The 16603-nt window shown below is 32.2% G+C and overlaps 1 protein-coding gene across 4 annotated transcripts in view; it reads right to left on the bottom strand.

The window, feature by feature from the left end:
• Positions 1–3272: 3272 nt before the first annotated feature.
• Zbtb41 (zinc finger and BTB domain containing 41) overlaps positions 3273–16603 on the bottom strand; it is a 30883-nt gene continuing 17552 nt past the window's right edge. For all 4 annotated transcript variants that reach the window (XM_087193841.1, XM_021240621.2, XM_013077941.3 and 1 more), the window contains exons 8-11: positions 15416–15522; positions 13887–13992; positions 11154–11242; positions 3273–4432 (exon numbers count right to left, since the gene is read on the bottom strand). In XM_087193841.1, coding sequence (XP_087049967.1) covers positions 3777–4432; positions 11154–11242; positions 13887–13992; positions 15416–15522 — 958 coding nt within the window. In that variant the 3' untranslated portion in view covers positions 3273–3776. The remainder of the gene's footprint in view (positions 4433–11153; positions 11243–13886; positions 13993–15415; positions 15523–16603) is intronic.

Consider the following 16603-nt stretch of genomic DNA (forward strand, 5'->3'; position numbering starts at 1 on the left):
AGACGTCAAGATTATAAATACATCAACTACATTGCTTTTTTGCAATTGCAGAGTAAAAGGCAATAAATGATATTGTACATTAACCTTTACCTAACATTTTACACTTACTCTACAAAGATGTTTTGACACTTTTTAAGGTTGACAGAAAATTATTAATGTACTTATTTCATGACCTACCAACACTTTAGTAAAGCACCAATTTAGAACTTTTCATTTTGCTACTCCTCTTTTCTCAACAATAAATGTCAAGATTACTTAAAAGTATGCAAAGATCACTTACTACCTTTATGTTGGTTTTCTCTTGTTGGAATGAGGAAGAAAACCTAACCTTAAGTGGTATTTTAGGCTGTAAAAAATAGGTTGGGTTTCTTATAAAAATAACTTCAACTTGATCTAAAAAAATTCTAAGGCAAAAATTATTTTGATAATGTAGTGTGAAAAATAAGCTTACGGTTTAGCATTTAATAGTGTTCATGAAAAAACATAACATTCAATTAAATCGAGGAAAACAGTATTCTCACTGCAACTGGTTTGTCAGTTTGACTATTCCCAGAGTATTTTCTTCTCCTCTTATTTTTATACATACAAACAAACACAAACATTTAATACTTAAATCTTAGTATTTAAACTAATGATTTTTAAAAAATCCATTATCCTAGAACTTCAACTGTGCTTCTTTGGACAAATATTTATTCAAACAACAAAGAATTTAAATTCTTTTAAATGATTTAATACCTACTAAAAATCTTTGGTGCATTTAAGTCAAAACTGATTAGGTTAATAAATTTCTGTACTTGATAAGTTATTCAATTTACAGATTAAGTGCTAACTGCTATCTGCTAAAAAATTAATTTAAAACAATAAATTAGGCTCATAAAATAAAAAATTCTCAATGAGGTTAAGCTTAATTGTGAGATTCAAAATTTTAAGTACAGTTACAAAATAAATGGATTTTAAAGTTATAGAAAGATCAACTAAAAACCATAGGCCTCATTTTACACTTTTTGTGCCAACTTCAAAAGCTTATATACATTCAGTTTGCCCAAATCCATGAGGTTGTCCCAATCTAAAAAATGCCATACATTTTTAGAAATTACAGGCAGCAGATTAATTTTCTTCTTATTGTTTTGTCCACCCATTTTTTTCCTAAGAGGTATACTACCTACCTCTACAACTGGGTTAAGAGTAAGAAAATGTAGTGCCTGGCACACAGTGAGCATTCATCAATGCTGTCTTTTTTTCCTTCCTAGTAGCTCTGCTGCTTTGAACACACGAGCTTCAATAGATCCTTTAACGTTAATATCAGATTCTTTCTTTCTAAAGCAGGAATATGTCATGTCCTTTTTATTTCAGAGCTGGTTATGAGGTTCAAATGAAATAACATGTGAAGGCATTTTAGAAAACAGTAAACCATTATTTAAGTTGAAATTACCTAAAATAACTAAATACAATTATACAAACGTATTCACTTTACGTAAGAGATGTGTTCCAGACAAGTTCTATGTAAACCAATTACTACAATTAAATCATATATTTAAAGCATTAGAATATTATTATTAAAAGAACCCTAAATGCCTTCAAAACACACAGTATTCTTTTCAATGTAAAAACACAATATTCCCTTTTTCTGCCACCAAATTTACAATATACCATACACACACACACACACACACACACACACACACACACACCATTTGCCTTTCTGTAAGTCCAATTTTTTCTGTATTAGCTTATACATAAGGCAGAGTATATTTTTAGGTATGATTTGTTTCACTATAGTAAGATTTTTAGTTAAAATCTTGTCAGTCTTTATGATAAAAAATCATAAAGATGTATCTTTTGCAGTCAATTTTAAGGACTAACAGACTAACAGTACCTCATATAATCAAACTCAATCATGTAAGTACCCCAGAAATCACATTTCCACACAAAGTAAATCAGAATGCTTTAAAAAGAAATGGTACAGTAATTATGCCTACTGGTTCTAAGATAATTACAAGCAAACCTTGGTAAATAAGGCAAAAGTCAGGTTGGTTTTATTATTTATATCAGCTACTTTGGTTAACTGCCTCAATTTTCAATATTTTTTTCTTTTATCATCATTATTATGGCAAATGTTCCTATAAAGTACCTTCATTTCTTAAGTGCTTTAACAGTTTCCTCTATTACTAACTGGATATATTTTACTCACTGAAAGTTCATTATTTTATTTGTGATTTTTTTTTCACAAGGGCCAGGCCAGACGTTAATAGTTTGCACACAAAAAAAGTGCTTAAAGCAATTAGAAGTGTAAACAAAACTGAAAGAGAACTTTTAAAATTGCTATTGTCTAGACCTTTATATACAAATAGCATGTTAATAGTAAATCAACCCTGCCTAGACTATTCTCAAGCACCCTACTAGGAAACATTATGCTAGTTTAAGTTTAAATTGACTTGAAAATATGGAAAGTGCACATCTTTAAAAGTATCTTATAATTCTGACCTTTCTTAATTAAATTTAATCAGTGAGGTGTTGCTGTAATCACTATTTCAACGAGTCCTCGACTTTTGTCTCTTACAAAAATAAGAATCAAGGATAATTATAGATATTAAGCTCATATGAAAGCAAAAATAAAGATCTGGATTGGATGTAAATCTGTACACAAGTAGTAGTTCCATCCAATTAAACAACATTAGGTTAAATTAGGTGCAAATTTCACAATCTGTTTGGCACTTTTTCTAACAATTATACATAAAATATGGAGGTTCTGTTTCCCAGTTTCTATTAGAAAAATTAAATAAAACCCAGAGTAGCATGTTAAAATAAGTGACATTAGTTATAACTGCCCCTTATTGAGATGAAGATACATGCTTGTGATATATTATTGTTTCTGAAATAAATGATAAAGTACAAAAAGTGAACTTACCTCAAAGATATCTAGTTAAAGATGGCATATTTTCCTTTCAACACAATTTCAACTTGTATAATTCAATGCCTAAATCTATGTTTGCCACTTGTTATTCATAGTAACTGAAGTATAAACAAAATTCACTTATCTGACTTCAATCCTAAATTTCTTTTAACATGCTCATCTTGCCTAAGTTACCTTTCTGGCTTTGAGTTTGTCTAAATTCCAAAGGAGAATGATAACCTAAAATTATGGATAGATGTCAAGACCACATAGAAATACCCCAAATTTTCTTATTTTTTCAAATTCCTAATTTCAATTTTAAAAATCTGGATGAAATAATAAATCTTAATTTAAGATAAAGAACAGTTGCAATTATCAGTATAATCTCATATTCCTTCTTTTTTTTTTTTTTTTTTTGGTACCAGGGATCAAGCTCAGGACCTTGCACTTGCAAGGCAGGCGTCGGCACCACTGAGCTAAATCCCCAGCCCCTCATATTCCTTCTTAACAGTTACATGATCCTTAAACTTATTTGTAAGATGAGAAAAAGAAAAAAGGAGACTAAAGAGAAAAAATTTCCACTGATGATTAAAAAAAAACCCCGTAATGTCAGCAGCTAATAATTCTGAAAAGTTTAAGGAGCATTAAAAATTAGCAGTAATTTTTTAAAAATCACAAAAACATTTACTTTAAATATTATGCCAAAATGTGTCCAAATATCCATATGTTCAGTTAACAGTTTTCTTGATTTGAAATTGTTCTAAGGACTTGAGAAACTAGAGAAAATTTAAAAAAATAATAATAGCAGCCCTACTAAATTAAAAGCTACTAGCTTTTGGCTAGCATTAGCACATAACCATCAAAAAGTTCCTGGAATGTTTTCTCATGGATGATGTTCATTAGCAGAAATGTTTTGAACAGCAGTAGTGTTATCAAGGCCCAGTAATGTTCCTAGGTAAGACTGCTCTCTAGGATCTAGCATTTGTTCAGGTCGGACTGGATGAACTATATTTGCAGGTTGAGGAGTAAGAGTATATTTTTCCAGAAAAGCTAAATCAGCTGCACGTGGATAATCAGTGGATTGTGACTGTGGTGACAGGATCTCATGAGAGGATGGCGGAAGAGTGGTAGTATGTTGAACCAGATCACTTGGAGTATCAGGCATCTGAACTGGAACCAGCGTTACTGGAACACACACTTCAGCAGACACATTCTGTAATATAGTCTTGGCTTCTGACTGATAAACTTTGGGCTGGTCCATATATTGTTTTGTTTCTGTTTGAAAGATTTTATCATCAGATGAGTATTCCACTGGCAAAGACACAAGTTTTTCCTCAGACGTACTGAGAGGATCATCAGGAGACTTAATTCCATGAACATGGTCAATGTGGTATTTTAGCTTGTCTTTTCGCTTAAATGTTGCATTACAGTGCTGACAGTTGAACGGTCGGGCATCAGAATGAATAACTAGGTGTTTTGTTAAAGTTTTCTTAATTCTAAAAGACTGATTGCAAATTTGACACTTGTATGGTTTTTCTCCTGCATGAACAAAAATGAAATTAAAATATAAGCTCAATCCATTTCATGATTTAATAGCAAATTTTCCACATGCATACTTATAAAAACTCCTTAAGGAAATGATAAAATGAAGAAAGCAAGTTTAGAGTGTTTAAAGACAAGCAGAAAAAGTCAATATAATACTATGAATCTGATGAAAGGAAAAATACAGAATAAAAAAATATACTTTTTATAGTAAGACTTTCTATAGTCAAATTATCTATTTAATCATAATTAACCCAAGTTTGGGTTATCTCAAGATTGTAAGTCAGAGATATAAGGCAACCAAGGAAAGGTGCTGTCTGGGGTCTAAAGAAAGGAACCTATTCAGAGCAGAAAGGTTGGCTGGGGAATGGGGCTTAGTGCTAGAGCACTTGCCTGGCATGCAAAAGGCCCTAGGTTCAATTTCCCAATTGGGAGGGTACTGATGAAACTAACAACACCAGGAGAGGTAGAGCGGTAAACTACTTCTCAGCTAAGCCTTTATGAATTAAAAATGTCATCCACAGGGCTAGCTATCTCTAGATATTAAAATGTAGTACTTAAAGATGTAACTCCAGGGGCTTTTATTATAGACATCATAAAGTAGTTTATATCACACAATGTATCTTGCTGGTGGGGGGGAATACAAGGGTAAAAACAAAACATCTACTGTTAACAGGCACAAAAAGCACAACCAGGTCAGCCAGAACCCAAGGGGGCAAAATTCTGGAGCCACAGAAGTAGGGCAGGACTCCCTTCTCCCAGCGCTCCTTCAGACTTAGTGTTTGCGGACTAGAGGGTGAGTTGCAGCCTGAGGCTTGGGGAAGGTCAATGGGCCAGGAAAATGAGACTAGGACTTGAGGTGTCAGAAGCCTGACAAGGAAAAAATGGGAGAGAAGTTAACCAAAATATCTATTTGCTAATTCCTAAAATGAGCATTTGCAGGGTGTGACAGCTGGAAACCAGGGGCTAGGAAACTAAATGGCTGCCAGGTGTATCAGATATTCCAAGGATAGTCGGGAGACAGAGACTGGAATTCAGATAAATAAAAACAAAGAAAATTTGCTGTTTCTTATGTAGAAGGAAAACAGTTCTAGGTGAAAAATAGTAATGCAAGAAGCAAACAGTAAAGGGTAGAAAGTGTAAATGATATTACTTATTTAAAACAAAAAGAATGCAGGGCTCCACTGCTCATGAATATAATCTCAGCTACTCAGAAGCTAAGGCAAGAATCACAAGTTCGAAGCCAGCTTGGGCAACTTAGCAAGTCCTTGTCTCAAAGAAGAAAAGAAAGGGGGAAGGGTGTGTGCTCAGTAGTAGAGCACTCTTGGACTCCATCCCCAGTATATGGAAAATAATAATTAATGACTTACATGCTTTTAAATGAATGTGAAATTGTAAAATTAAAATATATAATATATAAAAGATGAGAGAGATAGGGGTGTTATTAAACTGCATTATCAGAGAAGTGAATAATTTTAATTATTTTATCATTTCTACAAGGTAAAGTGCATCTAGCTTAAGGATACACATTGTTATCTTCAGGGTAACCACAAAAAGAATAATGAAAACACATATTTAACAAGCTAACTCGGGACAATGGATAAGAAAATAATCATAAAGAAAGTGAAAACTAAAGTATCAAGGAACAGATGTCACAAACATGAGAGATTTAAGTTTAAATAAATACGAAATCAGAGACCATTTAAATGAACTAAATATTCCCATTGAAATTAGTTATTATTTACAATAGATAATAAAACAATAATAAAAGTCATACATCTTAAATGCATGTCCTTAGAAGAATTAGGAGAGTGAGAAAAAAAAAAACATGATTCAACAGTATCAAAAGTGTGCTGGTGGGCTGGGATGTAGCTCAGTGGCATCGCGCCTGTCTTGCAAACTCAAGGTCCTGAGTTCGATCCATAATGTATGTTGGGGGGGTGTGGGGATGTGCTGGTTTATCTGATTATAAAGAGGCTATTTTAGTATGATAAAATGACATTTCAACAGAAGGATATAACAAGCTATACATATCCAGTAACATAGCCTTAAAATATATAAAGCAAAAAATAGAAGAAATCAAAAGGAAAAATAAACAATCTATAATGATGGTTAGGTTAAGAGATTTTAACATCAATCTCTCAGTAATTTATAGAATAAGTAAAAGAAAGTAAGAATGTAGAATGTTGAAAAACTGTTCTTCAGAATAAAGCTATGCTAGAAATCAATGACATAAGCATCCTTAGAAAAATCCTCAAATATTCAGAAAGTGAGTAATATAAAAAAATAAAACATGAGTGTGAGAAAAAACTCAAATAGATGTTAGAATACATTTTAACTGAATTATACTGGGAATGTGAAATTGAGGTATGGACTATACCTACAGCAGTATAAAGAGTAACATATCTTTAAACTACAAACAGTAAGATATAAAATGGTAAAATAAAAAAATTTAGGTAGCTATATAAAGAGGCTAAGGAAAGACAGAAATTATACCCAAAGAAAACACAAGGAATGAAAAGACAAAAGCAGAAATGAAAAACAGATTAAAAAAAAAAAAAGAAAAATCAGCAACACCTACTGGTTATTTGAAAAGATTAATACAATTAATAAATCCCCAGAAAGAAAAAAATACATTACTAATAACAAGAATGAAGAAAGTTTTTCACTAAAGATACTATAATTATTAAAAAATTATAATGAATTCTGCCAGTAGCTTTCTATTTTAAACAGAATTCCTTAAAAAAAAATTGAATATTGGTTAGCTCTATAACTATTTAAAAAAACCTTTCATCAGGCTAGAGATGTAGCTCAGTGGCCTAGCATGCATAAGGCTCTGATTTCAATCCCCAGTATTGCAAAAAAGTAAAATCGTTTTCTAAGGAAAATAATAAATTCAGATGGATTTATCAGTGGATTCTTCCAAAGATTAATTAGAATATGATGCCAATTTTATACAAACTTCTCCAGGTAACTAACAAAGATCTATTATTTTGCAGTCATTTTTTGAGACCTGCATAGGTCATTTATAATAACAAAGCTTGGTGGGGACATTATAAGGTAATAAAGATAGACAGCAGATCTCTTGCACAAAAAAAGACAGCAAATATAAGCAAACTGAATCTGGCTGTACAAGATAAAGGATACTATATCACATATAAAATGTAGTACATCCTGAATATATTATGATAAGATTAATAGGATAATGCATCACAAATTAATCTGGGTTTAATTCCAGAAATCGCAAGAGGAATAGATGGTAATGAGAGAGAGAGACTGATATATATATATATATATATATAAAATGGAATAATGGGAAGAATATATAAAGGACCTCTACAAAGAGATAAGGGAAAAAAGAAAACAGACAATCCAATTTGAAGAAATGAGCAGAACTAATCTGGGATTTCATAAAATAGAAATCCAAATGGCCAATAAGAATATGAATTATGGAAAGGTGCTCCATCCATATCATTACTCATCACAGAGATGCAAATAAAAGCTACTTTCAGATAGTACCACATATGCATCAGGTCAATCAGCCAAAAAACACAGTATCAAATGTTTGTGAAAATGTGGAGTGACTAGAATTTTCTTATACTACTAGTGGTAAGGGAAACTGATGAAACTATCTTTAAAAACTGCTTAGCACTGTAGTTCCTACTAAAGTAGAACATACGGATTTTCTATGAGCCAGGAATCCTGAGGCCAGGAGTGTACAAATGAGAAATAAATGCATATATATGAAAAGACATGAACAAGAATATTCAGAGCACATTCATTCATAATAAAACCAAGAAAATACAGATTAAGTGTCCATCAAAGCAGAATGGAATACATACGGTATATTCATATAAGAAAAATAAACTACTGCCATAGTATACTCTCATAGATACAATATTGAGCAAAAGAAGCCAGATTTAAAAAGAAAGAAGAGTACATACTATGTGAGTCCATTTATCTGAAGTTAAAGCAGGCAAAACCAAATTCTGGTGATATAAGTCAAAACAGTCATTACCACTGTAAGGAGGCTACTGCCTGGAAGGGCCATGGATGATGCTTCTTGACTCCTAGCAGTGTTCTATATCTGCATCTGAGTTATGACTACACTGACATATTTATCAAGAAATTCACTAATCTGCTCATTATAGCCTGCACACTTCATGTGTAATACTTCAATAAAAGTAGCTTACAAAGACAATTCACCTTAAATTAAAAAAAAAAATCAACCAAGGCTTTAAAATCAACTCCTTAATTTGATGTCAGCTTTATGCCAATTTTAACTAATGTATTATGTTTCAACAAACTATTGAAAAACACATACAACTGCTATTCTGAGGATTACACAAAACACATGGACAATAATTCAATTGTAGAAAAAAAAATCTTACACTTTCTAAGTATCTATTATATTGTACCTTTTGCACAGAAAGGATATTATAATAGAACAGAAAACCTAGTTAAGGGGATTCCAGAATTGAGCAGCACATGCAGTACACTAAGGCTATACTGACGATAGAGAAGAATGAGTACAAAATTACTCAGAGAGCAATGATGGTTCAATGCCTTTGATCACTTCCTGGATAAACCATTCCATAAAATTACTACCTAATTTTACTCTGTATCCACATTTAGCAATTTTCCTTCTGCATTAATAAATTTAGCAACTCTACCTTCTGGATAAGGACATTCTATCCAGCACATTAAAATCTCATTCTGTAGAAAGTGAGTAAGCTAACAGTTTGGTTAATATATTTCCAACATTTATGAAATACATAAAATACTTATAATTCTCATACACTGACAAAATTGAGTTTGTGGATCTATTAATCTCAAAAATGCACTTGGGCACATCAGTTCTTGGAACAGCCACTGTGTGAAGTCTTGTCTAGGTACCTTGCTGACCATTTTAAGAGTTGGCAAACTGTATCCTGTAAGAAAACTTCAGTTTGCTGCCTGTACTGCATTTGTCAATAGTTTCATCGGAATACAGCTCATTGTTTATATGTAGTCTATGCTGCTTTCATGCAACAACATCAGATCAAGCAACTGACAGAGACTATCTGGTTCACATAGTCTAAAATATTTACTATCTGGCCCTTTACAAATGCTTGCTGACCCCTGCTTTAGACTATTTCTCTTCATTCCATAACAATAGTCTGTTTTAGTCTATACTAGAGCTAATTACTGTATCTCAATTTTCAAAGACCACAGGGATCCAATTATCTGTGATATATCCAGAGATAGAAATGTATATATATAATATATATATATCCCCCTCCCCCTTTGGTTTTTTTGATACAGGGTCTCACTATCAAGCCTTAAACTCACTATGCAGCCCAGGCTGACCTCAAACTCATCACAATCCTTCTGCTTCAGCTCCTGAGTGCTGGGATTATAGGAATTCATCAGAAATTCTATATTCTTATTGGACACAAATCAAGTATAGTACAAATCAATGTTTTCAAAAATTGTAATGCCATTTAATCACCAGTATTAAATTTTACCTCTAGAATAATTCCTGAAGTTTTCTAATTCTTAAATCATCAATGGTCTCAAATTAACTTTCTAAAAGTCCATCGTCTCAGTCAACTTACAAGTTCTGTTAGGCTCTTACTTTTAACTGATGTGGAAGATAGCATTTAGTTTGCTCATTTTATATTTCCACATATGTGCCTCCAAATTACAACTTTTTCATTTGCAGAAAGGTATAATTTTTCTTTTAATAACAATACTGTATCAATAATAAATCTTTACTATAACTCTTTGGTGCTTAAACTGCCAAATTCAGTTATTTGACATTTTAATATTTGTGAAATCAATTAATGTTCTTTTTGAATAGCAGCTTGATAAAACCCAAACTGAATATAAAACGAAGCAGTTATATCTGTTTAAACAGGGTTCTTTCTTTAAAAAAATTTTTGAAAACTGTTAATTATACGTGAAGGCAAAAAAGAGTATGACAAAAATCTAACATAGTCTATATTTCAAAACATAATTGCTTTCCAAAAGGGGAAAAAGGGAAGAGTTAGAAAATGAAAATTTCTGGAATGTTTTCAACATTAGTTACCTATAAATCATGACTGGCTGTGCCAAAGGACAACTATACAATGGTGACCTGGTAAACAGAACAATAAGGGCATATCTGCATTACACTTTTAAAAGAGAAGAAAATAAAAGAAACAGATAATCAAAACCTAAGAAAGGCCTTCACAAAATGAAATGAACAACTGGAAAACACTCAGAAAAGGGGAAAATAAGTACTAAAAATTTAGGAATCCCCTATGCAAAAATATTTTCCTAAATTCTAAAAAGTGTATCACTTTTTGGCAATACTGAGACTGAAGCCAGAGTCCTCCCACGGAGCCACTTCCCCCAGCACCTCCACTGTCCTTTTTTTGAGACAAGGTCCTTCTAAGTCACTGGGATGCTGGACTGAATCTGTGAATCTCCTGCCTCAATGTCCTGAGCAGCTAAGATTCCAGGTGTGAGGCACTGTGCCCGGCATGAGTACAAATCTTTTTGTTTTGTTTTGGTACCAGGAATCGAACTCAGGACCTTGCGCTTGCCAGGCAGGCGCAGCACCACTGAGCCAAATTTCCAGCCCTCAAGTACAAATCTTAACAATGAAAAATATTCAACCAAGAACAACATATATGGACACAATTTTACTCCTGAATGATTACACAAAATTTTTATAAAATACTGAAAGTTTTACCTGAATGTGTCCGAAAATGCATTTCCAGACTTGATTTTCCTTTAAAAATTTTCTTGCAAACATCACATTGATGAAATGTTGCTTTATATCTAAGAAAACAAAAAATTTTAGTTTTTCAATATAACTTTAATAACAATGAAAATAATTTACATCTTTACTTATAACTATACATATAATTACCACATTAATAAGACACAGAACTCAGAAGAAGGATGAATATTTTAAGCATCGATATCGCCCCTAGTTCTTCCTCTTCCAGTTATATTCATCAACTAAATCTATAAAAAGTTATCCTTAAATTTTCAACTGCTTCGAATCGCTGAGCTTTTATTATTACCAGCCATGAAATATACAAAGGAAAGTTATAGGAACAAAACAGATCAAAGGTGGGCTAAAGAGGAAAGGAATAGTTGGCTACCAAAGTATTACTAAAAAGTGACAGCAGAATTTTCATAGTAGTAGAACTCTTCTACATTTTGATGGTGGCAATTATAAGCGTAAAATTACATGCTAAAAAGAGTAAATTCATTTTACGTAAATAGATACTAAGGATGATTAAAAAGAAATTGCAGTAATTTCAAAATCTGCATTCACAAAAAAGCTGACACTGCCATGCAGGAAAAAAAAATGATTAAGGCCCTAAAGGAACTAGGTACAGAAAGATCATACTTTAAGACAATAAAGGTTATCTATGTGATAAACCCATAGCCACCATCATACTAAGTGGGGAAAAACTGAAAGCATTTCCTCTAAAATTAGGAATGAGAATAGGATATCTTTTGTTTCCACTTCCATTCAATATAGTGCTTGAAATTTTAGCTAGAGAAATTAGGCAAGAAAAATAGAAGGATGCAAACAGAAAGAAGTTAAGTTATTCTGATTTGTAGATGATATGATCCTATACTTAAAAGACGCTAAAGACTCAAGTAAAACTTTCAGATATGATAAACAAATAAATTCATTGAAATAGCAGGACAGAAAATCAAAATTAAAAATTAATAGCTTTTCTATACACCAATAATGTGCTACTCACTAAGAAAAATATCTGAAAAACATTCCAATAAGAATAATTTTTAAAAAATACCTAAAAATCAATATAACCAAGAGTATGAAAGCCCTCTATCATGAAAACTACAGAATGCTGAAGAAAGAACTTGAAGAAGACAATAAGAAATGTTCAAGGATTGACAGAATTAATATTGTTAAAATGGCCACATTACTGAAAGCAATCTGTGGAGTCAATGCAAAGACCTGGGTATAAGATCTCAAACTCTACAAGTGCTAGACTAAGACATGGGAGAAAACACTTGAAGTCAGAGGCGCAGACAAAGACTGAGATTACATCAAATTAAAAAGTATCTGTACAGAAGAAAAAACAATTAACAGAACAAAGAGACAACCTACAGAATGGGAGAAAATCTTTCCTAGCTATTCTTTCGAAGAGGGTCAACACTGAACAATAACAATATCTAAAGAACTCAAAAATTTAACTACAAAAGAACAAATAATCTAATAAAAAATGGGCAAAGGAACTCAACAGACACCTCTCAAAAAAATAAATATACATAGCCAATAACGACATGAAAAAATGTTCAACATCTTTAATCGTCAGAGAACTACAAATCAAAATTACACTGAGATTCCATCCCATCCCCATCAGAGTGGCTATCATCAAGAATATAAAAAACAGTAACTGCTGGCCAGCATGTGTGGGGAAAAGAAGAATCCTTACACACTGTTGGTGGGAATGTAAATTACTACAGCCACTGTGGAAATCAGTAGGAAGTTTTTTCAAAAAACTAAAAATGAAACTATCTCATGATCTAGCTACACCACTCCTTGGTATACGCCCATGTTTACTGCAGCACGATCCACAATGGCCAAGGTATGAAATCAGTCCAGGTGCCCTTCAACGGATGAATGGATAAAGAAAATGCAATACACACACACACACACACTGGAACATTATTCAGCCATACAGACAAAACAATCTCTTTTGCAGGAAAATGGAGCATAATAACTAAAATAGGTGTAGAAAGACAAGTTTCACATGTCTCCCCTAATATGTGGAATTTAGAAAAACAAAGAGGTGACATGAAAATAGGAGAGAGACTATTAGACAAGACGAAGGGGACTGAGGGAGGGAGAAGGTGTGTAAGAGAGGGTAATGGGGAGATGGGTATGATCAAAATGTTACATGAAAATTCCACAATGAAACCTGATATTTTGTAAATTTAATATGCATTCATAAAATATATATAGGAAAAATGTTGATATTGCTCTCATCAGCTCACTTCTTAGCACGTATTTTACATTTGAACTTATGAATAAAATAAATTTAACACCTAAATAAAAAGGAAATGTTAGTCCTCTATTTTTATTATAAATGGAATAAATAAAGGTACAAACTACTCAAAACTTAATTTGGTAAGCAACATAGTGTAGTGCCTAAGAAGTACTTTTGAGTTAATCTCAAATTCAAAATTTAATTGTTAAGGACTATGATATATAAAACAATTAGCTTTTAAACAAAAGTCAATGTCTACCACCTTCTAGTCTTTAAGTGAAAACAAGCAGGAAAAATATACTTTCAGGTCTGTAAAGTGCTAAGGAAACTAGAGAAAGAGTTAACCGATCCCCAATTAAACAAAACAAACAAAAGAAGTTTTAAATTTTCTCCAATCAATATTTAGCCAATGTACTAAGTTTGAGAAATGTTCCTTTTGCACTTACTTTTGCCACACTTTTTCTCCAAGGTGCACACTTTTGTAATGAACAGTGAGATGATCCCTCCGACCAAAACATTTTCCACATTCTTCACACTGATGAGCCTTTTCACCTAATAATAAAGACCCAAATATTCTGATTGTTGTAGGCATTTTAGTTTTTTTGTAACAGAAATAAATGACCAAACTGGAACATCATATAGTGGCAAATACACCAGGAAAGTAAAGCCATTTTTTATATTCTAGGCTATTTCCTTTATGTTCCTTACTGATGTATCTTTCCTTTAAGAATCTAGGCTTAATTTCATAAATATAAATCTTTTCCCTATTGACAGAAAAAAATTAGCGACCTTCTGCTTTAGACACCCAATCTTACCTTTCAGTGTAACAAAGTAAGATAAAATTCAAAATTCAAACTTCAGTATATTTTTTAGGATTATACGTCTGGATATGAAACACCTCAAATAAACATTTACTAAATTGAGATGAGGCTGTTTTACTGTTTGAAAAAAGGACCTGAACGTTTTCAGATCTTTGTACCTTGCTTTTAAAAATTTTCACTTGTGGGGATTTCTCACATTTGCAATGAGCCAAAAACATATACAGTAGAAAATTCTACATAAATCTCTATTTTTACATTTAGTAACAAAGGCTTGGTCTTTAAAAATCACTCTCAATGCCAGTGTTCAATTAACACATGTGACTAGAATTACGAATTTAGAATTCTCTTCTTAGAAATGAAAATGCATTTACTTCAGTGAAGTCACTAGATGTATAGCATGCCTTAAAAGTGACAATAACAACTGTAACTTGCCTCACTGAGGTCATTTAAGAATTATTATCTGCTGCATACTGTACACTTCAATTGGGTTTATAATAATAATAATAATCACCTGTTCTACTGTGCTCATAGAGATGCTCTTTCCCATTATTGTGCTCACAGAGTTGGCTCTCTTAGCACTTCCTGAACATCAATCTGAGAGGAAAAGATGAAAGAAATCCCCAGAATATAAAAATTATATACACAGTACAAAGATCTGAAATTGATCAGGATTATTAAGATTCTAATTTCCAATGATAGGGTTTCAAAATTCACTATAACATAAACTTTAGTACCCAATTATAGTTATTTCTCTTTAAACCCCAAAGTTTCACCAATTTCTCAAATGCAAACAAAATCAGAAATATTAGGATGGTTTCTCCCTTCAGGAAAGTATTAATAGCAATTATTATACATATTAACATAATATGAAAACTGCTGATTTTGAGAATTTGTTTAAAATTGAACTTTAAAATGTACATCAGAGTCATAAAACAGGTGATCAAATGATTAAAATTTCACTGAATATGTCGTAAAATTATTTCCTTTTCAGATGCTTTTTCAGGCAAGTTTTTGAACCAGCATTACAAAGAAGTGATCAAAATATTCCAAATTATTAAAATGATAGCCAACAACATAAACCTGATGTAATATTATAATCTTTTCAGGTGATTTTAAAAAGTATTTTGAAATTAGTGATACAAAATACAGCTTACCTGAATGTATTTTTTTGTGCTTAGTAAGGTGGTCATGACGAATAAATGTTTTTCCACATTCATCACATTCATATCTTTTATCATCATGATGGACTCGTAAGTGAAGTCTGTGTTTTAGAAAAAAATTGATAACTATTGAAACTCAGTGACCAAAAGAAAAATGCTTGATAATGAATAAATGATAAATAATGAAAGCTGGACTGTCTACTCAACCATTCTCATACATTATTTGCTTTATATGTGTGACTTTCAGAGTTCCTGCCAATGTTTTACCAATCGATCCCAAGGTTTCTATTCATCTCTTCCAAAAAAGCACTTCAACATTTGCACATGGTCATAGTACTTCTGGATGACACTTCTCAACTTGATAAGATTTCAGTCTATGTACTTCACTGAATCTAGCAAATATAATGGTAATTCTTTATCTGACTGGCCAAGACCCAGAGATATAAAAATAGGTAATTTCAGGAATTAGAATCAGACAAATGAGGTTAAGTGTATAAGTGATTAAGCACATGATTATGATAATAAATGACAGCAGATAACTGAGGATTAATCCAACTCTGGACAACTGATACCACTTAAAATTGATAGTTGAGCATTTACTTATTTAGAGGACCTCAACCGTACGAAAATTATACTTTACCACTTTTCCGCACACCGATTAAACAAAATGGAGCCCATTTTATAGTCACTCTAGATTATAAAAGATTTAGGTTATTAAAACTCATCTAACTTCAATTTTTATCCCTGCAATCTTCTATCTACATGTATATATCCTAGCAAAAAGAATAATTTTTCCATTCAAGTCACCAAAATAAGTGTTGATTCTACCATAAAAATTAGTAAACAAAAATTAGTAAACTGACTAGACTACATCTAAAGGGAAAACATTCTGTTTAAACTTAGAGGTTTAAGTAATAAATGAAAATGTAAATGGTGTGGTGGTGCATGGCCACAATCCCAGCTACTTAGGAGGCTGAGGTGAGGTTCACAAAATGGAAGGCAGCTGGAGCAACTTAGTGGGGCCTTGTCTCAAAATTTCTAAAATATGGCCAGGAATGTTGCACACCGGTAGATGCTTGAGGAGTGTATGTGAGCTTGGGAAAATCTCCAGTACTGCAAAAGTTAAAAAAAAAAAAATTAAAATTCTAGAGAGCATTAATAAAAATTAAAATTATATACATG

Source organism: Heterocephalus glaber, unplaced genomic scaffold, assembly GCF_053883595.1.
Source record: "Heterocephalus glaber isolate CG9 unplaced genomic scaffold, H.glaber_assembly_v1.0 deba00001600, whole genome shotgun sequence".
In the NCBI taxonomy this organism is placed as follows: Eukaryota; Metazoa; Chordata; class Mammalia; order Rodentia; family Bathyergidae; genus Heterocephalus; species Heterocephalus glaber.